This window comes from Nilaparvata lugens, chromosome 5 (assembly GCF_014356525.2).
Source record: "Nilaparvata lugens isolate BPH chromosome 5, ASM1435652v1, whole genome shotgun sequence".
Lineage (NCBI taxonomy): Eukaryota > Metazoa > Arthropoda > Insecta > Hemiptera > Delphacidae > Nilaparvata > Nilaparvata lugens.
The window spans coordinates 18,702,100-18,728,308 of record NC_052508.1 but is presented as its reverse complement, the minus strand read 5'-3'; the positions used below and the strand labels follow the sequence as shown (position 1 = coordinate 18,728,308).

Sequence of the window (26,209 nt, the reverse complement as noted above, 5' to 3'; positions counted from 1 at the left end):
TGTCATAACTGTCAGTACATACATTTATCTCAATCATCCTACTCTTCATCTCTATCTTCTCCCCTCTTTTCATCATCTCTTGTTCTCCTCTTTTTTTCCTTCTTATTGATTCCTTTAATACATCCTTATTGAATAATCCTATGTATTCACGAACATGAGCATTAGGAATTTTCAATTACAGGAATTTGTTCTATTAGTTTCGTAAAGTATGGGATATAATTTTCGTATAAAAGGATTATCAACTTTAATATTTGTATGGAATATTATTAATTCTTCAAAGTTTTTGGTTTTCTATATTATCCCAAGATCCATATGAGATCCTAGTACTATACTCCGAATACTCACAGAAATATCCTAGTTTGAAATAAAAATGGTTACTTATAGCTCGGTCTGTAGAAGGAATATTTCAACTGGAAATAAAACCATTCAGACTGGATCGTCCAAGAAAAAAGCAAGATTAAACTGAACAAACATCGATGAAAATAAAAGTGTGAAAATAAGTTGAATAGATTTGAAAAACATTCTCAACAAAATAAAAAATTATACAAATCAAATCATGAACCAACAATATATTGAACCTGAAAATAACAAGGATAAAAAGAAAAATGATAATATTCATTTTGAAAAATATATATGTATATCTAATAGTTTCTAAATTAGTACTTCAGTTTTCTGCTTCTGGCTGTAGTTGTAATGTGATAGAAATTCCTATCACAATACCAATTCCTATTTTAATAACATATTGAAAACAGCATAAAATCCATCTGCCAATCATTTCCCCTTCAAGTTAAAGTTCTTTACAGAGCCCATGAAAAATATTGATTACATGTATCCATAATTTTCAAAACATTCCGCCACCGGAATTTCAAAGACGAGGTCTGGTTTGTAAAAACCACCTCCTGTGGGTACTCCTCTGTATTATGATTATGATCTAGTTTCTTTGTGTAAGATTCCACCTGAATAATGCCTGCGTGCCACACTAAACTTGTGCGTAACTACATGCTTTATGTAGTAATTTGTATGCGAACTCCATGCCGGCGCCAATAACTTGGTTTTATACACACATTCTTGCAGGAATTTCTATCTCACTGGCAGCGATCTCCTCTGACGTTTGCATCTTTGTGACTGCAACAAGATTCAACCATTTAAGTTGATGTGTAGATTACCAAGATCACTCTAACGTTTTATCTGTTCCCATCAGGCCAAGGCTCTGCATTTCCCTTATCTCTTTCTAGATATAACATGATGATTGATGATGATTACCATTTTATGTGCAGTCCTTTTCTTATTTCATTTGAATTTATGTATTTTTCTTGTATTATAGTTGGATGATCTTTGTTTTGCTTAAATTGAGAGGTACTTCTCAGGTTCTCACTTCAATAATAAAGGGTCTTTATGGGTTTCTTCCATTTCAATTCAAGTTGAAATTTAACTCATCACTCGCCATCTTCCACAAATAACACTATTCATCATCAACCACATGACATTAAATAATGTGATATCTCATCACATTAATAGAGAAGAGTCCCTAGCAGGTGCCTCATGTATTTTATAGTTTTTTTGTAACATCATTGTGACATTGTATAATTAAAGTAATTTTTCCTACACCTACTGTCTAAAGTGCTTACTTTACTCCCTGGAACATAATACTAAAGTATCACTTTTTCGCTCTCAGAACGAAAAAAGAGAAAAACTCCCTAAAGCGTAAAAGTAACACCATTTAAATAACATGGGAAGCATCCCTATTTTATTAATAACTTACATTTATTTGAAATATGTTAGAAGGTCCAAGCTCAGATGAAGAAGCATAATAGAGGTGTCTGTCATTGAGTCAACTGAATTCAATACCTCAACCAGAAATTTGATCAACACATGAAATATATGTTTGTATGATATTACATACTTAATATTAGTAGACGATAAAAATTTATACATATTTAAAAATATTTAATTCTATTCAAAATACCAGCCAACGAATATTTTTCATCTGCAATTCTAATCTGAAACGCGCAAACTGGAGTCAGCCATTTTTTATATTTGGCCAGCTGATAATTGTTACAACTTTTGCCGATAGATAGCGCAATGGGCAGTCCCAATCAGACGACCGGTTTTTAATATTTTTTCAATTTTTCAATTTTCAAAAAGTTATTTATTTCACAAGTCTTAAGCAATCACAGTGGTAGCCTACATCATAAAATAAGAATACACTTTACAATAAAAATAAGACAATGTCAGCACCACAGAAATGACAGCGATATACAAATATATATTAAGAAATATTTACTCTCGCAGAGGCATTACTGCCTGTGTGCGAGAATGAGTCTAAGATAGGAATAGGCATATATAAATATTTCGCAGTACTTGCACAGATCGGTTAAGCTTGTTGACATTTCAATAATAGTGACACTAAACCCCCCCCCCTGAGAATGAAACTACATTTCTCCCCCCTATCCCTATGCCACCCCCTAGAAACCCAAGAAACCCCTTCCCGCCCCCCATAAGTGACGTTCCCCCCATCCAAACTCAACAGACGAAGAAACAGATCACCCACAAAGGCGTGAAAACGCCAACACCCACACATACACACACACACACACACACACACACACACACACACACACACACACACACACACACACACACACACACACACCTAAAAAAGAGAGAATCAGGAGATTCAGAAAAATAGCCAGTGTAATGATAAAAATTTGTTAAAGTGATAGAATGTGTAAAGACTTATGATTTTATTAGTTTTTTAGCTCATTTGAATCCAGCCCTAGACTCTAAACTCTGAAGTAATCAATCTTTCACAACTCTCGCCTCTACCGATACCCCGAATCCATCTTTTAATTGCTATTTTGATTGCAGATGTTTTATATTTAAAAATACATGAATTTATTAGCTCATTTGAAACAAATTTCGCAGCTCGATCCGAGAATAAATCCGAATAGTTATTCGTGTGCTGAAACGTATTCACGTATACAAGTATTTTCAATTCCAGTCTCCCTCTTTCCAGTTGTATCCAGTCGAAATAGGTGACGTGGAGCGCCAATCCTGCTTCATTCACTTGATTACAAGTTAAGCCCGTGGTCAAGGCCGTAAGTTGTAAGTTGTTGGCGCAGGACGCAGGTAGTCCTTTCTTATCCTGACGTCAGTTCGTTTCCAAGAGCAAGGCCAAGGTCTCAAAACAAATTTATCCTTATTTTATTTTCGACTGGAGTTTTGTCCGCCAGGTTAGTTCGAATTATGCTCATCTTGCTATCTTTTCCTCATGGAATCTGAAATGTAATACAATGTGGTTTGTGAACTTTTCCTCCTTCTGTAAGCGTTTCTTAAGAGTTGGCTCCTAGTAGGTACAATACTTTCTTCTACAGTACTTCTAACATTCTCATCAAAAACTAGAAGGAAAACTAATGAACAGAGTTTTCAAGAAGTGATGAAACTCAGAGTCCATTTCCATTCCAAAACCAGACATGTCACATGATATTATATATTATAATCCAGTTAGAATAAGTTCCAATTATTTGTAGGCGTTAGAAATCATTTAATCAAATTAATTTAAGTTGAATAGATCACCGATATGACCATTTCCATTTTCACTATGTTCACAATATTTATTGAAGAACTTCTGTTGGCTACCAGGAGTGTATCCAGAGGGGAACTTCAGATTGTTTTTAACTAACTCATCATCAACAAGTATTTGAATTATGAGCTTTTGTATGAATATTCCAAAATTACAAGTAATTGGAAATCATACCTATGAATTTTGTATAGAAAATTTCCCAAAACTAATGTTTGATAATGATAAAGTTTTTATCACAGAATCTTTGATTATGTTTCCAACTGATACTGCTTTTATAGACTACTGAGAAACAACTTGGAGGCTTATCTTTGCACAGGAAGGCTTTCCATCTCATCTTATTCCTATTAGACTTTCTTTCGAGATAGCTGCCAAAATTATCACATTTGAAAGTAAGGAGTGCTGTAGTCCATCTGGATTATTCAAGTCAAGTCTTACATACGTTGGACTTGGAAGTGTAATTAGGGTACCGAAAACGTGAGCCATAAGCGTCTAATAAACTGTAAATGTTGAATCTTATGAATGTGCCAAGATAATCCGCTGAAATAAGTCCTAGCAACACCTCTTGAAATTCATAACTCGTTTTTGTGTGTATATGACTCTCCGAGATGCTGAACATCATACAGCTATGCAGCGAAATAAACACAGGGATATACGATAGCACATCAATAAAGTTCAAAACGGTTTCAATAGTTAGTTGACTATCCAAGTTAACTATTGCTAGTTAATAATTTAATCTTTATTCTCCATTTTTTCAATAACACTTTTTAATGAAAGTTATTTTCTATTAGTACGTAAAAGCGTAAAACTTATGCAAATTTATATGGTTGACCTGAAAGGCGTGGTATATTATAGGAGTGGTATGAAACAGAGCTATTAGGAAAATCTATTTGATAATAATCATAAATCAGAGCTTGCAGAACATGAAAAAATCTTTGTCTGGACATAATAACAGTAACTTTAAATAGCCGAGAATTCTCTTTAAATGATTATTAATAATGATTCTCACTGCATAAAATACAGTAACACAAATATTACTTCGAGTATACGAGTAGGCCTATAGTATACTGTATCTAATGAGAATATCACATATTTTATCTCATTAAGGCTGTGCAAAGACTAAAAATAACCTTTTCACTCGTGATATTTTCTAAAGTTTTTTGATTTGTATATCATCAAGCTATCAAAATGAAAAAGTTTTCTCAAGAAAACATTTTTTTCTGATCATTACTTTTTGAGATATGAGCGCCCTAAGTTTAAATTTTTGGGACAGAACATTTCAAATTCGGTAAGAGATAAATCCATGAGATCTAGAGGATAGATTCTTCATGGTATTATTGATCTAGTAAAACAAAAATTCTCGGAAAATATCAATTTTTAATACAGTTATCCAATTTACTAAAAATAACCAAAAATAGCTTTTAGTTGAGTTATTTTTGGTAAATTGAATAACTTTTTCAAAAATTGATATTTCCAGAGAATTTTTGTTCTACTCGATCAACAATAAATACCATGAAGAATCTATCCTCTAAATCTCATGGATTTATATAGTACCAAATTTGAAATGTTCTGTCCCAAAAATTCAAACTCCAGTCGCTCATATCTCAAAAGGTAATGATCGGAAAAAAATGTTTTCCTGAGAAAACTTTTTCATTTTGATAGCTTGATGATATACAAATCAAAAAACTTTGAAAAATATTACGAGTAAAAAGTTTATTTTTAGCCTTTACACAGCCTCAAGATACAGTATCTCATTAAGAATATCGAAAAATTAAAATTAAATTACAGAGTTTTCGATGCATTGTGTAGTTAGGCTAACTTGTACAACTTGATCGATATTGAAAATACTATAATAAATATAATTATCAAAATATTCGTATAGAATATACCAAAGATTCATTAGAATTGTATCGACACTATTATTGAGGAAAATATTGTATTGTACAGATTCGTGATCTGTATGCCATCCCCTTCGGTTGAGAACACACATTCATAAACCGTTTGATCCTCGTTTTTCGAAATGGTTTTTCCGGTCGAATAAAAGGCAAAAAATTTCGAATTCCTGGAACTTTCAACGTATATCAGAATGCGATATTGAGCTTCATATACGTAAGATGACTCAAATACATCTTTTTTGCTTGAAAGGGCTCTATCATAGTAGAATGCTGACAATGCTTGGCAACTGCTTTTTGTGATGGGTTGGGAAGGGGAGTGACAGACCCTTCCGTTGTTACGTGAAATTAAAAAGAATTCTAAAGAAGGAAAGCTCTGTGGACCTCGTATGGGAAAACCGAGAATACCTCGCTCGTCCACCCGCTTCGATTTTCATTGAGGAGCCTTGTGTGGTCGGAATGCAGCATAGAAAAGTATAATAATTCATGATTCGCTCAGGATTCATGAATAGTCTGTCCTCGATCCAACACAATTTTAAGAATTATTGCCGACTATATTTTTTGAATATTCAAGGTATCTGAGGCTCGCTTATAAAGTTGGAGGTATCAAGTTCTTGGATCCGTTAATTCCACAGAAATTGTTTGAATTCATAGATCATAGTTTATAATGTAATGGAAAACTATTTCTGCTTTCACGTGTTATTTCAAAGAAGAATTCAACATAGGTTGGAAACGTTTTCAGGATAACCTTGCGTAGATTGACTACCTGATAATTTGACTTTGTTTGCTTCTTAGCAAAGTGTTTGTAATAGGCGAAAAGTTCAATATTATATAAGTTTTTCTTCAAAGAAATAATTAGCAATTATGTTTCTTTGTTGCAGGTAATTCAAGTGTGGAAGAAATGCTGTTAATTTGTAAGGTTAGCCTGGACACATCTGTGAGTTATCAATACTGATTATTATCATATCTACACTGTGTTATAAAATAATCAGGGATTGAAATGTAAATTCAATGTTGAATGAGTGATTTTCACAGTGCCCAAGATTGAGGAGTTTTTTACTCAAGATGCAAGAACATTTTTTTGTAGGCTAATATAACAGTATGCAGTTTACTGTGCAAAATCTCAGTAAACTTTGGAACTAAGTTAGCCTATGCTTGAATATAGACGCTCACTTTTAGACCAGATCAGTTCGAATTGACACATTATATTTTAATTTTTTTTCTTTAATTTTTCTTTATTATTATTTCATTATTTTTCTCCGTTTCAACAGAAAAGCTCTGGTCGTTTTACATTTACTTGGAAGCTTGTAGCTTGAAACTGATGACAATTTAAAAAATACATCAATATTTTATTATAATTAATCTCATTGATAGCCCGATTTCCATTTAAATCTATTTCGTAATGAAAATAAGAAACAAAAAGAAAGCGTTTATTATAAAATTATGTTTTTCAAGCTATTCAATGATAGTATGACCAGAAAATAATTATTGCTCAAAACCTCAAAAAATCTGAAAACCTGTTTCAAATTAGTAAATGAGTGCTAATTTCATTGATGCAAGCTCTCAACTATCAATTTAGTTTTCTTGCATTGCACAGCTAGTAGAATAATTGAATATACAGTACTTTCAAACGATGCTTCAAATATAATCAATCGTAATTCATAGGAATCAACTCAATTTACTCGATTCTATGAAATCATACAGTCATGAGATTCACTTCCCATTACGATAATTGAGGGCTTTATGATAGATATTGTTAATTCCCTTGAGCTCAGGTTCTAATGTGATGGAAATTAAAAGGTTACGAATTAGCACGAAATTAGTAATGGCCCTGTCCCTAATCAGCATAAGCTTATGATAATACCAGTACCACTGATACATGAATAATGAATTAGATAGCTAACAGAGAGGCTCTCATGAAATTCATAACATCGTACAATGGTTTAATCCATCATTATGAAATGTTTCACATTCATTCATTTCCAAGAAATGTCGGTTCACAACGTAATCAAAAAATCATGAGTATTATCTATGATGTTCAAATATATGCTATCAATTTTCAATGTGACTAATAAATCAAATTAATCCCAAAGCTGATGTAGACTGGAATGAAATCGACAAATATTGTTCCATGGAGTTCACTTTCCATTCTACAAAATTCAATAAAACTCTACTATTTTACTCACGTCTTAATTTATTAACTTATCGTATTCGAAAGTATATTATTGTGTCTTTCAGCACTTTGACAGCAATAATAGAGATGAGAGTAGAATATGATTTCCATAATCACAATCCATGACCATGAACTAATCATATTCGTTATTGAAGTCATACATTACATGCTTCAATTGTCTTTATTATGGTTAGTCCTTCTTCCACGAACTAATGTAGTGCACAGTAACTGTATTTGATTCATTCAGGGATTTGTTACTGTTCTCAGTGTACTCATATAATAAATGGTGGCTCATAGTATCATATACTATATAGTATCATATAGTTGGTCATATCATAAATCTCATAATATTATAACTATGAAGCTATAAAATTGCCAATCCTTTTTAGCTCCAATGATTCAGTTTTTTCGAATTAATTCATTGAGTGTCATAATTATCTTCTGCATAGCAGATTTGAACGATTTGAGACAAAATCAAGAAATGGAAGAAGTTTTGGGCAATGGCCTGTTTTTTCTGTTCTGACTTAGTATTGTTTGCTCTATCCATTAAATAAATGAATAAAAGTAGTACTCAGTGACTCACTATTTCATCATTTTTTTCTGTGAAAAGTCTCCCAATTTCCCAATCCCCCAATTTAGTGCTTATACATTACTCAGATCTGGAGGAAGTTGAGAAACTCAATCAGCATACAAGCTCAGATCCAATGTGATAAATTTCATCCAGAGGTTTCCTCTGTGAGCAGAGATTAGTTTTTGTATTGTGTACAGTCTCCTCCCCAACAGAGACATTTCAGTTTGAGGAACAGAATAGGCATTCCATTACAAAGTGCAGCTTGAAGCTGGAAGCAATAATTGATGAGGCAGATGCCTGAAGTGTTTTGCTGTATGGAATCCATTGTAGCGGTGATCGGAGCGAGTGAATTGCAGCGTCGCCAAAGCGTCTCAGCCATTGTAGGTAGCCTACCTTTTGAATGTTGGATCAGGTCGAGCCGTGGTTATCTTTGGACGTAACTGCTGAAAGTTTAACGGGCCTTCATGATGCCAGACTCCAGACTAACCATTAAAGGAGTCGCCGTGCAGAAAACTCATTTAGTATTTAGAGCGACGAGTGGGTAGATGCTAGCAGTTCATAAGACTCGAACCCCCGTCCCCCGTCTAGGCATCGAGGGCTATTCTATTCGTGCCAAGTTCGGGGATTTCCGTCGTTTGATTTATCACGAAAAGCCCCGCCATCGAAAGCGCCTCTCCCTAAACCAACCGTTGGGTTCATTTACGCCGAGCACTTCTGCAGCCACCAACCGTACTTAACGCACTCCAACTTAGCGTCTTCTCCTCTGCTCTGCTCAGCTTTGCTTTCTGCTGCGTGTGTATTATCGACAAACGTCAAATAACGGCCGATGGCGAAGCGTAGCTCAACTTTCTCAAACTACATCTCCTCTGGGTTCATTCTTACCTGCTTTCTAGTGTGGATGTACGCTAAGTAGGCTACGCTTTTCTCATACTCATCACAATTCTACTAGTATTTTGAATTTTGCTTGATAATGAAATAAACTATAACATTTTTCTAGAATCTCATTCTCCAATGTCATCAATGATTTGAACCAATTTTCTCATAGAGAACATAATGCAGTATTCGGTATAAAATATTAAGTTTGACCCATGTAGAAGTACTGCATTGATTTAAATTGTGTTTCGTTATCTACACAAAAAATGAATGTATAGGTGAATCATATTGTTCAGATACATAAACTACAAACCATTCTCAGTTTCCGACTGCTGAATTCTATTCATTGAAACAAAAATGATTCGAATATTAAAATTTTAACCGCCTACCGAATATCAATAATGCTGATATTTTCACATTGTGTGATATTATACTTTCATCTTGTAACATTTTTAAATCATCAAACGTATTGATGATTATTCTCTAGAATTGAATTTTGTCAAATTGTAATAAAATGGTTTGTATGGTTTGACTTGAAAAAAGAGATCACCTCAATCGATCACGTTTCCAGTATGTTGAGAATTACATAACATTCAAGTTTTTAGTTTATGTATCTGAACAATGTGATTCTCCTTTTTTGTGTGGATAACGATACACAATTTTAATTAATGCAGTACTTCTGCACGGTCAAACTAAATATTTTATACTGCATACTGCATTATGTTGTCTATTCCCTAACGCTGCACATCCACTTCAAACCCTGAAATATTATCTCGTGGAATAACTCTCCACGGAATACACGTCAACACTCCTCCAAGTGGAGAAGTGGATCAATAGCAGAATGGTTATCACGATTATTAGCATAGCACTCAGTTTATCCTACTGTTCAAAGAGAGCAGAGTAGTAGGATAGTAGGGCCGCAATAAGGCAGACACAATTATTCCGTTAATGACCAGCGCGGTGCATAGCAAAGCCAAGGGACGTCTCAACAATGTCAGCCTAATTCGCCTCAGACCAATTTGCAATGAAGATTGCTCGTTTCTCGTCTCTCACCGGAGAGGATGCTCACAAAGACTTTTGCTGCTACCTATGCGATGCCTGACAACGTCTGCTGTTTCGCTAGATCTAGGTTAGGTGGCTGACTGGGAAGACAATTGCATGCTTTTAAGCGAATTACCACTTCTCGGAGAATTGGCGAGCCAGGCTGATGCTTGGCAGCTCTTCATTCTATTCACCAACAAATGTGAAATTCATCGCGTTATCTGATGATGAAGGTAGTATTAGAAAATGATTAAAGAGTAATGCAGTATTTGGAAGAGATTACAATCATTTAATAGAGAGGAAAATGGAATGTAATATTTTCATGGCTCCTTCATTTATTTTTCTTAAATTCATAGATAACCTATTTCGGACGATGTGTAACCCTATCTAAATTTGGGAGAGGAATAGCACAAGGTTACTTTATTTCTTCTCTCCCTATTATTTTGATGATGTACTTATTGTATGTATGAATCAATAAAGAATGAAAGAATAAAGATACAAATGAATTTAATGGAATAATTAGTAGTTCTATAGCTTGTTGGACTTGTAGAATAATCGAAAACGCTCTGGATAACCTAGTTGCAGGAATAATTTGTTACCGTGATGATGATGATGATGATGATGATGATGATGATGATGGAGGGGAATCGCACCCTTCCAAAATCCAAATTGAGGAGTATACAATCATTCAACATAGGAATATTATAGGTTATATCAATACATGTTTGAATCCAATGAAACAATGAGGAGTTTGCTTAGATATTCCACAACACATTCCAGGTGACATCTAAAATATGTTATATATGCTAATAACAAATTTCTCCAAGCTAGAATGGGGTTAACATGTTTGATATCTGAATAATCCATTAATGCAACTAGTGGAAATTCTTCTTAATATACTATTCATGGAACTTCGAAAATGCACCCAAATTCCAGAAATCTGATTTATCTAGAAAAATCATTCCGACTTCTCGAATATATTGATGTACTAAAAATATTAGTATGACATGATGTATGATGACGATTCAAATCAAACAATCAATCTGAATTATCTTTCCATTCAGAAAACGGTAGACAACGCTATTCATTACAAGCAATTTCCAATTCGTTCAATGCGCATAGAAAGCTCTATCATTCAATGAATGAAGAGTCGAATCAAGGAGGAGAAAAGTTCGTGATTTTCATTCAATCTTCCATTTTCTACAGTCGGGATAAACCTTCAAAGTTGAGTCCTGGATGAATTTCAATGATATTAATTAGTGAGACTTGTATGAAACTTGGCGTTGGAGAAGAATGGGGCGATAGATCGGGAGAGGGATGATAATATTTAAATTCCCTCAAGCAGACATTAAGGGTTTAATTACACTCAGACTTTTTATGGCCCATTTTGTGAATGGTCTCGCATAGATAATCACTGCATCGCTGATTTCAAAGGCCCGCTATTCTCTAATTATTCCGGCCGCCTATCTCGTTATGGTATGATGCGTACCCTAATGCATTCAGCTAGCTACAGAATTGAAGCCGGCTCAGAAATAAGCTTCACTTAACGGATTGCCAATTGAGTACTTACTGCTTCTAACCAGTGAATCAATTCATTGACTTCAATTATTGTAATAACGAGTGGAATTTCTTTGCAAATATTCCTTAAAGTGGAATCGTTAATACATCAATCTGCTTATTTCAATATTCAATCAGTATTATCTTTTGATCGAGACCAATTTCTATGTTTCTAACCTTCTGAGAGCATTGTGATTTTGATATATAAAATTCTCCAATTCAATGTCACTCATTTATGAGAACTGCGGAAATACAATACAAGCATTATTAATATTTACACATCCTATTGAATGTTGATGAATCATGATCCATAGAACGACGAAACACGGTCGTTAGTGAGTTGAGTTATTTTTCAATTCGGAAAAGCTGTTTCTTAATTTGTGGATCAACAATCAACATAGAATGATAGATTGATACAAAAAACAACGTCAATATACAATATTAAATTAAATTACTATAATACGATAATGTATTATGTAGATGTGGATGTATGAAAGTCACATTCTATCATTACATAGATAGGCCTGTCCTAATCACAAGCATTTAGTTTGTATAAACTGGAGCAATTCTCAAGAAATCCTGTTGCAATAACGCTACTGGAAAGCAGTTATTGAAACTGGAAATTCTCTAATAGTGATTACTAACAAAATATACCATCTATTACTGTATTCGCAGTAGAGTACGAGAATCAGAAATTGTATTTATAATAATGCATGTCTTTAAATGTACGAAATCGATTAAATATTATGCGTTGAGTCGTGAGCAGGTAGAAAAGTAATGATTTTTTGCTATCGGAAAATTTGTAACCGCTACCACTCTGCATTTTGCATGCAATTTAATTCTCAATGAAAGCTGTACTAAGTTGGGAGATGGGAGCGAGATTGAGTGAGCAGTCGCTCAAATTCTTGCTTCCCGTTGGAAACATTACCAAAACTTGTCCGTGCCTATCCACTTTCGTTTAAATTCAAATGTTGGTAATAGTGCGCTGGCGCCAAGTTTGAATCTTCCCAAGCAATGATAGGATTGAATAAATTTTCTCATGGAAGTTTGATACGAGGTTCGTGTGCCATATGACTTATTGATGAACTCTACAGCATCCCAACATTCACAAATGTCTCCAGAAACAGAGAAGTTTTGGTGCGCTCTCTCTCTACTTACTCACTACTCAGTACTCACTGCTCGGCTTGATTACTGCGCGACAGAATTTAATTACAACCATACCAAACAGTCGCGCTCTGGCAACTAAACTGGAAGAGGAGGAGGAGACCACCAAGATTCCCTCCCAACACTTTTACTTCAGTCATTTCCTTCTACTATGTTAGAAGGAAGTTACTACCTTCTTTCATATTAACTATAATTCATTACATTTTTCATGAGAAGGCAGATACTTCAAGATAATGTAAGTCCAAGTATCAGAAGCTTGCTCATTCATTCTCAGGTATCGTAAGTTACACTAGTTTTCAACTATGCAAATTTACAACTGAACGCTGTCGTTGAAAAGCTAAAGTTCTGCAAACATTCCTGGCATACTGACATTGGATGAGCCATGAGCGACTGGAAATGATTACTTGAAGATCGTCAACTTGTTAACTGAAAATTAGAATGTGTTTACTGAATTTTATTGGTATCATTTTTGTACTATTTGTATTAAATTTGAGAAACACAAAAAAGACATAGTGTGTCCAACACTCTGTTACATAACAACTCGAAATTTTCACTTAAAGACTTTAAAACGAACTTTGTTTAACGCTGCTCATTAATTGTTCATTACAACGTGCTTGATAAATGATAATCCATTTGTACATGAATATTGAAAAACAATAAATAATTTTTCATGTAACTTTCCTTACGTGTATTCTCATATCCAGTAAAATAGAGACTCATAGAGTCCAGTAGAGACTAGTAAACTATAGTTCGTGCAAACCTTAGAACGCAGCATGGGGCTTTATGACCAATACTATTTTAATATGAATATAGGAGTCCAATGTTGCCGTTTTCATGCTGATTCTATCACCCTTAACTATTCACTCCATTTGAACTTTCCTTATTGGTATTCTCATCACTCTTAACTATTCGTTCTATTTGTGATATTTAATGCCTAGTGATCCATTTTAAAGTTGGCAATCCTGTATGATAAACTTTCTTCTTCAATTATCAGTTTAGTTGTCAGTGTCAGATTGAGATACACATTGAATTATAATGGTAGCGAGAAGGCGGGTTCAACAGCACTCGCATTGTTCCAGGTAACAATGAAATTTAATAAAATGGAAGGGAGTATTGCCGTCACGTGCATACTAAATTCGGGTGTAAATCCTGAATAACACTACTTAGGCTAGGTAGGTTGTCTCAGATCTCATTTCCGGTGTCTCATAAGGTGGGCCGTCTATTAAAATGAAACGCAGCCATCTTGCCGCTCAAATGAGCCCCTGGGAAAGTAAAGGGTCTTCGGCTATAAATCAAAGGGTGCACGCAGCCCCGAGAACAGGACCCTAACATCCTTCTTTGAACTGTTTACGATTCCCTGAATCCCTCTGCTCTAAATGGTAAATGAGCTTTCTTCGCGCGTTTTTCCTCTGAGGCTTTTCCGGAGGTTTTTTCAGCCGGGAAAGCGGACAGACGGACTGTGAAAGGCGCGCGTGATTCATGGATCGGCCATCATTCGCTGGAGATATCAATTCACCTGGAAGCAGATGTGAAAGAGTGCTGTACACCACTTTAATTCCAAGCCCTCTTCCTTCCCTCGCTCTCACTACACCGACATTAACTCTTCAGCTCTCAAAACTTTTTCAATCTTTCTCCACTTCACCAGCCGGCGAACTCTATAAAAGCGCAAATATTCCGAGTGATATTCTGCTCTTCTTTTTGAGTCTCAGTTGGAGTATTATTTCTGAGAAAGATTTGAGGTGGTATCCGAAGAGTTGCTTCTAATGTAAAATCACTGTCATTATTGGATGCTATAGTCTTCACTTCTTCTATGTGTTTGACATAACCCGTTCTTATAATACTAAGAGCGGACAAACGTATATGGAAGTTCAGTAATATTAATTGGAGAAAGGTCGTTGTAAGAAACAATGCACATTCAATGAGCTCCCTCGCAATAATATATTGCAGTGTAGACCTTAGTTGATTATTTTTATTGTCTCACTGAAATATCAACTATATTCAATAACTATCGACTGCTCTTGTGTCTTTTATTATGCCAACCAAACTGTAGACATCGCTCTTATTCATCTCTAGCTCTTCTCTATTTCTCTTCTCTTCTCTATCTCCTCTATTTCCTATCTCTTGAGCCACTAATTTAATTTGGCTAATCCAATTCATATCATTATCATTTATTGAAATGTGGTTATTCATATGTTCCCATTTTTATTATGTTGTGATATTATGCTCTGCCAAGTTGGGTTCTTTATGAAAAATCAAAAGGTTTTGATTTTTGCTCCGCTCTGATTGATCGAGTATTCTCATAAAATACTTTAGTTTTCCTTTTGAGGAGCAAAACTAAATTTTTTATTGTATTCATACTTTTTATAATTGTCTCTTATCTCTCTTTCTTTAATTCAATATTTTTTATTGTGATTTTGCTTGCAGATGGAACCGTGTGCGGTCCTAATCAATTCAAATGTCCGGAAGGCAAATGCATCCCCAATCTTTTTCTTTGTAATTACCAGAAAGACTGTGAGAAAGGCGAAGATGAATTCCAAGCTTGCCGTAAGTACAACAAATGTTATGTACAACAATAAATGTATAGTTCGTATCGATGTACAGTTGAATGAAGGAATCTAGAATACATTGTATTCTAGGTACATTGAGTTAAATAATATCATCATCGAAAGAGGGGCTTCGAAAATCTATTGTACTTCTCAATCTTCATTAAAATTAACAAAAGTAATAACAAATTGTAATTTCAAGCCTCTGATTTCAAGCCTCGATTTTGCGACTCGGTAACTAACTCTCTTAGGCTATTGAATTTCGTTGTTAAATTATTGATTGTTTTTTTCAACTGGAATACAGAAAATTGTAAATTAAAAATTTAAATGTAAATAAGTTTCAACTTCAAAATCGTCGAAAAAATTCCGCAGTCCATTTCTATTTTGTTTCTCTCATAACGTTTTAAAAATCATAATTTTTATATAATTTATAATTTTTCATAATTTATAGCGCGTCGCATGGACGTGGTATAAGTAATGTTCTATAGAGTACAAAATTATCTGTTTTTTTAACATTAGATTGAGCCATAGCCTACTATAGATAGCCTACTATTTTCTAAAGTAAGCCATGATTGAGCACATTCTGATCACCAATGATCAAGATATAGTATGTAAAAAAGGAAAATTTTTCAATGAAAAGTGTTCAAATTTTGGATTCTATTCCAATTTTTCAATAAATTTGTTCAACTTACCAAATACGATTTTTCTTGTATTAAATTTCTATAAAAATAGTTTTCACCTAAGTTTTTTTAATTAACTTGCATGAATTTGAAGCAATATTTATATTTTTGTTGTGATTGCAGCTCCCCCTGACTGTGAGCCAGGGCAGCTATCGTGCGGCCAGTACATATGGAACAAAACCTACTGCATACCGCCACACTATCGCTGTGACATGATGGTCGACTGCGTCGATGGTACAGACGAAGCCGAATGTCGTGAGTTCACTCTCCAATTTATATCACTTGAATTTGAATTATGAATGAGATATCACTGCACCCTCAATGGATTTTTATAGTTTCAGAGAAACTGGCCACTTCGCACAGGTTTACGTTAGTTCCAGACTTTATTGGCCACTCTTCAGAATTTTTTTAAAAGTTTGACTCGTTAGATTTGTATCAATTCACTTTGCTTTGAGTTTGAGTAAAGTTGATCAATCTAACCTGAAGAATAGAAATGGGTTTTCTCTGACCAGGGGAATAATCTTCGAAACATCTTTTGGTCTTGCAAAATCAAGAGTTCAAACAATATTAAAAGTTCATCAAGGTATCTTTAATTTGTATTGATTTTCAAAATCTTAAATATCTGAGTAATTTCCATCGATTACATTACTCATAGTATGTTTACTTTCACTTGAGCTCATTCAGTTCTATTACTATGTACTAGAGAGGACTTACGGAATAGAGTCGTATGAAAAATTCTATTTACGTTATGTCAAACAACATCAAAGAACCAGACACATTGTTCTTATACATCCGTATTTTGGTTTTCCAACAATATTTTAAAGCTATGAGTTTTCAAAAGTTTCTATCATATTCGAAAAAAAATATATAGATAAGAATATATCTTCTCAAAATGTATGATTCCAGGGCTACTTATTTTTATTTCCAAAATAGAATTATAGTTCCCTTTTTTGAAATTAATACAATAATAGATTGTTATAATTTGTATTTTTAATCTATTATTTTCAAAAAGGGTACTATATTCTATTTTATAGATATATCATCTCATGACAACCCATTCTTATATTATCATAGATGATATCGTGAACTGAATGTAATTGTCTTGTATAATTTACAACTTTCAATTGAAATAGAAATTCATTCAACGTATGTATGAAGCATTTCACATTGTATATTGACACACAGATTTAACTTTGTTTATAGTGTACTTTCTACTTTGTATAAGTGAACTATGGTTATGTTAAAAAATTCAGAAAATTTGGATATATTCAAGAACACAATATTTATTATTAGTTATCCATTTGTACATAAAAGCTTAGCATTTTAATTATTACTTTCCTTACTTTCCTAGGTACCTCAATTTCAAGTTTTATATAAGTTGCAAGGTCCCCTGAGTCCAAAAACATGTTTTTTTTGAAATGGAAACCAGGCGAAAGGAAACCCTTTAATATTCCTCTTTCGACCTTAGATCAATATCAGTTTTGAATAAGGTTGAATCACTTTTCATATTTCACTCAAAATCGCATCACTCAACATTTTCTGACAGTACTCACCTCTCTAAATAACTTTGAATCAAAAGTCTAGAATGTTTTATTGTCACAAACAGAATTGCATTGACAGAAGTCACTTCAACTCGATACAATAATATTGATACTTAGTATACAAGCCTAATATTACAAATCGAAATACAAATTCAGTAGACTAATAATATATTATTAAACGAAAATTCAATTGAAAAAATTCTGTAAATCACCTCGAAGACTTCTGCTACTGCAAATCTTGACAACAGGTTAACAGCTAGATGGAAATTCGATGAGAGCTACTATCAAAAAATTATTTGCCAACCCGGGAATCGACCCCGGTATCTCTCATCGAATTTCCATCTATCTGTTAACCCTGTTGTCAATATTTGCAGTACAGTAGCAGAAGTATTCGGGGTGATTCACAGCATTTGATTTGGATTTTCGTTTAGTAATAATTATTCTTTTGTTGTAGTTCTGACACTGTGTTACTTGTAAATATTTGAAAAAACACTTACTTTTCTTGGAGTATTGAGGAATGCTCCAGTAGTCGAAGCTGATGAAGCTACTCTTCAGGAGTGAAATGCATTCCTCAATACTCCAAGAAAAGTAAGTGTTTTTTTCAAATATTTACAAGTAACACAGTGTCTGAACTACAACAAAGTTATTATATAGTGTTTCGTCATAAAAAGGAACATCAATAATTATTCATTAAATAGTTTATAAAATAGAATTATAGTACCCTTTTTCTGAAAATAATAAAATAATAAATTGAGAATACAAATTATAACTATTATTTAATTATTTTCAAAAAAGGGCAGTATAATTCCATTTTATAAATGAAAATAAGTAGCCCTGATTTCGTTATAACTATTTCAATAAATACAATTTCTCATTAATTCCCACCTGTACCAATAGGCTACTCAAATATTTCAACTTTGGATAAGAGTTACAGACGAGTATTTCCTCGATTGAGTAAAATGCTTTATTCTTCAAGTATTTTGTATTGCTCTCTCAAAAGTTGAATGCATGTATTTAATCAATGTGAGCAACTGATTCAATCCGCCTATACATTCAGAACTTGAACCCATAGTGAATTTGCCATTTCTAATGAGTACTATAGCCATTAAGCTACTATTTATTATGTCTGTATGTATCTAGTATGGATTTTTGTTTGCAATCTATATTCTTTGATTTGTTGAAGAATTTTTATAAATTCAATTATAATGGTTTTAATTATAATATGTACAAAACATGAGAACATAATCTCAATCAATATTTAAAAGAACTCACTCTCCACTCACAGTCTTATGGCCATTAAGCTACTATTTATTATGTCTGTATATACTAGTATGTATTTAGTATGTCTGAATATAGTATATACTATTTTCTAGTATTTTTTTTGTGTGCAATTTATATTCTTTGATTTGTTGAAGGATGTTCATAAATTCAATTATAATAGTTCTTGGTCTTTGTGAAGAGTATTCACTGTTGAATGTTTAAATGAATTTCATAAATTTGTATTATGTTTTGTGAATATAAAGCTATTTGATTTGATTTGTTTGGTTTTTGTTTAAGCTTACCGCAAGTGTCAGACGGACGACTTCCACTGCGACACGCACGGGCCGTGCATCCCGAAGGAGAAGCAGTGCGACGGCTACTTCGACTGCCGGAACCGGAAGGACGAGGAGGGCTGCAGCCTGGCGACGGGCATCTCGTGCTCGCTCGACCAGTTCCGCTGCAAGAACGGCCAGCGCTGCGTCGACATGCTTAGCAAGTGCAACCACCGCAACGACTGTGGCGATAACAGCGACGAGGATGGTTGCAGTCAGTACCAACATTCATAGCAATCTTTCATTTTTTAGGTGGGCCGTCCACTAGAACTGTTTTCGCCCGAACTAGCATCGGCCGAAAACTACCGGCCCCAACAAAGAAAGGAATAGATGCTCGTCCATTTCAACAGGTTCATACGGCCGTCTCCGGCCGATCAATTTTTCGATCCTAATTGAATGGGATTTTCCGGCTCTATCCGGCCGAACTAACTAGTCGAGCTGAGACAACAAAGTGTTCCTAGCCTAAAATTGTTTCACAGTCTTGTTTCTTTTTTGTTCTGTTTAATAAAGTTGTAACTATGGACAATGAAAAGTTTATAAGTTTGGTTCAAGAGCATGTTCCATTGTATGATATGCGAGACAAAAGATATCATCGTTGTAATGTTCAAAGGAATCTGTTAACAAAGATTGCTTGATAATGAATAACTAATTTAGTGGATATTTGTTGAAGGTAAGATTATTGTAATGAATAACTAATTTAGTGGATATTTGTTTATTCAATTTTCAAAATCTCAATATAATCATTGTTTATTTAATTTAATTTATTTTATCATTCAGAATTACACAACTTACAGAAAAGTACCACAGGCTTATAAGCCCAAAACGGTTCAAATTTTAATTTATACAACAGTCCAAATGTAGCTAGGTTATGTGTCACTCAACATTCATCAATTACATACTCAAGTTTATAAAAAATTATGTTGGCTATGATAGTAGTTAATTCAATAATGTGGCAACTAAACTGACGTAATCGGTTCCAATGGACGACCGTGTTCAGCCGAATTAACGGCCAGCAGATTCGTCAGGTCCAACGGCCGAACGGATCGGTTGAATACGGTTCCAGTGGACGGTTACCCTTAATAATGCTATTATAAGTATCATAAAAATATGTCTATAGAAGTCTATTTGGTTCATAGACTGTGGCGATAACAGCAAAAAGGACGACTGCAGTCAGTACTATAGTAGAATTTAAACAACCTCCGACTTGGAGGGACATGCGGAGCAGAGGAATGGTGGGAGATCAGCCAATATCAGTGATGAATAGAGTCATAGAAAGAAGCTCAGTTGCCAAGTTGCTGATCAGATTCAGTTGATGCAGTGAGTGCTTCCAGATAGGAAACTAGATATGCATATCATTAGGGGTTGAACACTTACTAAAGACTACAGAATGTCTGCTTTAGCGCGGCAACATCGCTGTATCACTACTTTCTCTGCTTCCCATATTAATACTATCTTCTGCTTTGCATATCCCTTCATGTCGGATGTAGATTTAAATCGGCTAAAGACTTTATAGCAATATCTTCTCTTTCAATAATGCTCGTACTAAAATGAGATTCATATTCTTAAATCAGTGGACTTCATAAGAGAGCGTACTAACTTGTCAATGACAAGACTTGTTAATGAATATTTCCATCCTTCTCAATCACCCGAACTGCTCTTATTTTATGTTTAATTGGAGTGAATTATTATTGTTCAATAGCTATTGTCATAGCCTCTTAGAGATTGCTTATTATGATTGGTGAAGTTACCAGCATAATTGGGAAACCATTACAATTCTCATTCATTCCTTGAATACACAATACACAACCTGATGTATTCCGAAGTGTAAAATACCCTTAAAGAATATTCCATGCATCACTCTAGCCTACTGTATGAAAATGCTCACTCAATTGCATAGTTAACCAGATCAATTATCTCTTTAACACTACTTCCTCTATGTTGATGTACACTTTATCTGATATGAAACCTCATCTATGAAACTTTTCAACAGACTCTATGTAAATTGTTCTGAGAATTTCAAGTCTTTCAATTGATTAATTTTGTAAAATATTGTAATCAAGTATTTTAATTTATAACAAAGATTTTGGATGTGAATGTCCCATTTAATATGCTGTCAATCGTAATTCCTAAATATTTCATTGACTTAACTCTTTCTATAGTTGAAAAAGTACAGTTGGGAGTGTCGCAGTTATGATTATGTATTATTAGTTTTAAATGTTCTGAAGGTTGACCGCTTCTATTGGGTGAAAAAGTTATATATTTAGTTTTTATTGTATTTAATGTTAGAATATGACTTTTTAACCACGACTTGACCACTGAAAGACCGCGATTTGCACAGTTGAATGTTTCATCCCAAGTTGAGCCGGAAAAGATTAAAGCAGTGTCATCGGCAAAAGATAGAGCAATACCATTCGGAATGCGTAGTTTCAATAAATCATTCACATAAATCAAAAACATAAGAGGTGATAGCACAGTGCCTTGTGGCAGACCATAATCTTTAATAATCTGGATATCAGTTTCCAAAATTTGGGTTCGATCCTTCAAATAGCTTGCGAATAGTTTTTTTGCTCTCCCCCTTATTCCACTATTTTCCAACTTGTTTAATAAGATAGAATGTGGTATTGTATCGAACGCCTTCGCTAAGTCACAGAATACAGCAAGTGTTTTTTTATTACTATTGAAATTTTTGTCGATTATACTTGTCAAATGTAACACAGCATCCTTGGTAGATTTACCTTTTTGGAATCCATACTGGTTGCCCTCAATAAATTCATTTTTTTAAGAAGATTCAACAGTATGGCTTTTATAATTTTTTCCATGATTTTAGACAAGTTGCTGAGTAGACTAATAGGTCTATAATTTTGTGGATCATCAAGTTTATTGGATTTAGGAATCGGTTTTATTAAGGCTACTTTAAATTTTCTGGGAAAATATCCTAGTAGAAAGCATCTATTAACTATAAATTCAAGAGGACAAACAATATAGTTTGAAATTTTCTTTAGACATATGCTACTTATGCCATCCGCGCCTGGAGAAGAGTTTGGTTTTAGCTCATGAATGTATTTATTTATTTCTGTAACATTGGTTGGGCTTAGAAAAAAGCTATGTAAGGTTCTAGGTGAGATTGTTTCGGGAATTTCAATTATATTATTTTGAATTAGGTTTTTAGCATATTTCTGGCCTACTGTTGCAAAATGTTTATTTAGTACGACAGCTTCAATTCTAGCTTCAAATTCTTTAGTTTTGGTTTTGGTAATTTCTTTTATGCAATCCCAAGTTTTCTTAATATTACCTTTATAATTGAGAAACTTTTGATTAGTATTCAATTTTTGCTTTTTTGATCAAAATGTTCAGAGTGTTTCTATATCGCTTATATTCCTCCTTCAATCTAATATTAAATGGTTCTTTAGTCAGTTTCCTATGCATCTTGTCTCGCTTTCTTATAGAATTAATAATGCCCTGACTTATCCATGGCTTCAGTGGTTTTCTTTATGAGGTATCTTAAAAGATCGTGAGCTAAGTTTAATGTGGTCCGTGAGTGTATTTATAAAAGCATCCACTAACTTGTCAAAGACAAGACTTGTTAATGAATATTCCCATCCTTCTCAATCACCCTAACTGCTCTTATTTTATGTTTAATTGGATTGAATTATTATTGTTCAATAGCTATTGTCATAGCCTCTTATGGCTTATTATGATTGGTGAAGTTACCAGCATAATTGGAAAACCATTACAATTCCCATTCATTCCTTGAACACACAACCTGATGTATTGCGAAGTGTAAAATATCCTTGAAGAATATTCCATGCATCACTCTAGCCTACTGTATGAAAATGCTCACTCAATTGCATAGTGTTAACCAGATCAATTATCTCTTTAACACTACTTCCTCTATGTTGATGTACACTTTATCTGATATGAAACCTCATCTATGAAACTTTTCAACAGACTCTATGTAAACTGTACTGCGTTCTCTCATAGTGAACCACTGAATTTCATAGTAAAACCAATAACTTATTTCTTTCTCTGTCAAGTCAAAGGTATTGAACATGAAAAAACATTCATAATCATCAAACCTATTACCTCTTCGGCACTTCTCCTTGTAGTATGTTGATGTACACTTCATCTTTATATGAATCCTCATCTATGAAACTTCTAGACAGAATCTATGTAAACGCAGTATCTATAGTTTACGCATATGTCTACTCACTGATCAGAGTGATCATACGGTTCTCCTCTTTCCCTCTCAAACAATCTTAGGCTCTCCTGATTCTTTGGTACCTCCTTTCTCTTCGCCTCTCTCCTCTCCTTCTATTTTGATTTTTTCTTTCTTTCAAGTTTTTTATTATTTTGTAAAATTAGTTTGTTTTTTTAATCTTGTAATCTTGTAGTACAGTGTTTTAGTTTTACTTAGAATTGTTAAAGGGTTAAGTGTAAGAGAGTTCCGGCTGCACCCTAACTTCGCCCTCCTAGGTATTTAATAAAGGCAGCTAATCAATCAATCTATGAATGTGAGTGTGTCTTTTTCATACGAATCCCAATCTGTCTGGCAGATTTCGCGCAATGCCACATCGGACAGTTCCGGTGCGCGAACGCGCTGTGCATCCCACTCAACTACCACTGCGACGGCTACCGGGACTGCATCGACGGCAGCGACGAGGCCAACTGCACGGCCATCTCCTGCGCCGAGAACAAGTTCCTCTGTCCGCGCGGCGCGCAGGGCGGCAAGCCCAAGTGCATCTCCAAGGCGCAGCTCTGTGACGGCAAACAGGACTGCGAGGACGGCGCCGACGAGAAGACCGCTTGCTGTAAGTACACTCGCTCACTATGATTTCTAAAACATTGCTCACATATGACCACGAGAAACATTCACATTTTACAAATAGAAAAACAATATTAACTTTTCAATAAACTATTCAACTTGATTAAAATAGTTGCGAGTATATGCCATTTACTTTCAGTAGAGAATATTCTAGGAAGTGGCGTCCTTCTTCCCTGAGGCAAGCTCTTGTTTTTGAGAATCTTGTTTTTTATCAAAATTTGTCACTTCTTTATGTGTAAAGGATGATTTTGTGACGATATTAATAATTCTTGTTGTAATTTGACACTGTTCAGATGTATTTTGTGCATTTTGATGAATAAAGAAATTTTCATTTTCAAGCTCTTCCACACTCATTCCAGTGTATCCTCAGTGATCTACGCCACCTCAGTAAGTATCACCGCTTTCAAGTCATCTAAAGTGATTTTTATTTGTACGGATATTTATTTGATAGAGCAAGTTTATCGACGTAAACCCCGAACTTTAGATTACTTAAAAGCGGTCATCGGTACTGAGGTGGTGTTGATCACTGAGAATACACTGGAACGGGTGTGGAAGAGCTTCCTGGACAGAATAGAAAATTGCCTGATATTGTTTTTTCCCATTTCTAGAATGTGAATGTATCTCGTAGTCACCCTTATATCTGTTATCTCTTGTACTATGCTATCTGAATTTGGAAGAGAAATATACTACAAGGTATCCTTAGTTTTTCTCTCCCGATCTTTGCTTTTATGTGAAAAAAAAACAAAATGAAATACTGTACAACTAGAAGAAGAGTTACATTATCTGTTATCATATTTCAACTTATATGTATGTGATCGAATGATAGATTTTGGTTTCAAATTACGAAGTTTGACTCAATTTATTATACACAAACAAAATATTGTATGCAAACGTGACATTGTGAGATGTAACTGACCAACTCAATCAATATTATTTCATTTATTCATTTGTATAACATTACTCTTCATTAAAATGATCGATTTTAATCTATTCTAGAACAGTTTCGTTCTCAAAGCATAATTATTATAATGTTAAATAAGGCTCAATGCTTGTTCACTCTAATCGGTTATCGGTTCCCTAATATTGATTCACGATATAACATCCCACTCAATAAGTAATTATAATTTTCTTTGTGTTATGTGATTCACCAGTATATCGATTTCTAGTATATTCTGATTATACTAAATATATCTACTTTTATTACTGAAGAAAAGTGCTCTTCACTGATATTTTTTATCTTACAAGTAATAATGTAAACAATAAAAATTGAATTGATTTGATATAATTATTCATATTTCTACTACAGTATTGTGTGCAGGTAACTTACTACAGTTTTGTTATAGTCAATACTTAATACTAATAACGGATCTGTCTTTTTCAGCGATAAATAATTGTCCAGCATTAAACTGTGAATACAAGTGCCAAGCCTCTTTGAATGGAGGCCAATGTTATTGCCCGTCTGGCAAGAAAATAGATGAAGATAGTAGAAGTTGTATAGGTGAGTACAGCAATATCAACCACTTTATAAATATATGCTCAATATTTTTATTTGTACAGCTATTGAATCAATGATTTATTATGAATTATTGTCTGCCATTTATTTTACCAAATACAAATTTTTAGAACTTGTTGAACTTACAAAATGTTGTAAAGATTTGTTAGAGAGCTTTTGCCAGATGCACTAATTAAATGAATTCTACAGGACAATATAATACTCTCTGATATACTAAAGAATAATTATATTACAAATAATAATTATATTCTCCAGTCGAAATGTGAATTGCAAGAAACAAGACTTCATATAATATGATGTTATACGGTACTAATAATTTCAATCGTTTTAAACTTACTGAGTAGTTGTGATAGTGATATTGTGAATTGTGGTAGTTATCAATACTGAATAAAAATACTAGATATTGTCCAACCACAGATTTATTAAAAACTACTTACCGGTTTCGTTTGTTACATAATTATCAATCTCTGGTAAACTAAAACTATTTACGGTTTACTCTTCACGGGTTTATTAATCTCTCACCATTATCCACTTCCCATTATCTCTTGATCTCTTGTTAACTAAACCCGTGAACAGTTTCAATTCACCAGTTCTTGATAATGGAGTGACAACCGAAACTGGTATCTCGTTTTAATAAATCGGTGGTTGGACAACATCTTTATTCAGT

At 33.9% G+C, this 26,209-nt stretch overlaps 1 protein-coding gene and 1 long non-coding RNA gene across 2 annotated transcripts in view; both read left to right on the top strand.

Moving 5' to 3' along the window:
* The window catches only part of LOC120351258, a 40,545-nt gene extending 31,400 nt beyond the window's left edge, over positions 1 to 9,145 (top strand). The window contains exon 3 of the long non-coding RNA XR_005571259.1: positions 6,354 to 9,145. This is a non-coding gene — a long non-coding RNA (uncharacterized LOC120351258). The remainder of the gene's footprint in view (positions 1 to 6,353) is intronic.
* Positions 1 to 26,209, top strand: part of LOC111044632 (low-density lipoprotein receptor-related protein 2) — a 247,182-nt gene that overhangs the window by 148,633 nt on the left and 72,340 nt on the right. Inside the window, 5 exon segments of the mRNA XM_039429403.1 lie at positions 15,276 to 15,395; positions 16,198 to 16,329; positions 19,173 to 19,421; positions 23,761 to 24,015; positions 25,411 to 25,527. Coding sequence (XP_039285337.1) covers positions 15,276 to 15,395; positions 16,198 to 16,329; positions 19,173 to 19,421; positions 23,761 to 24,015; positions 25,411 to 25,527 — 873 coding nt within the window.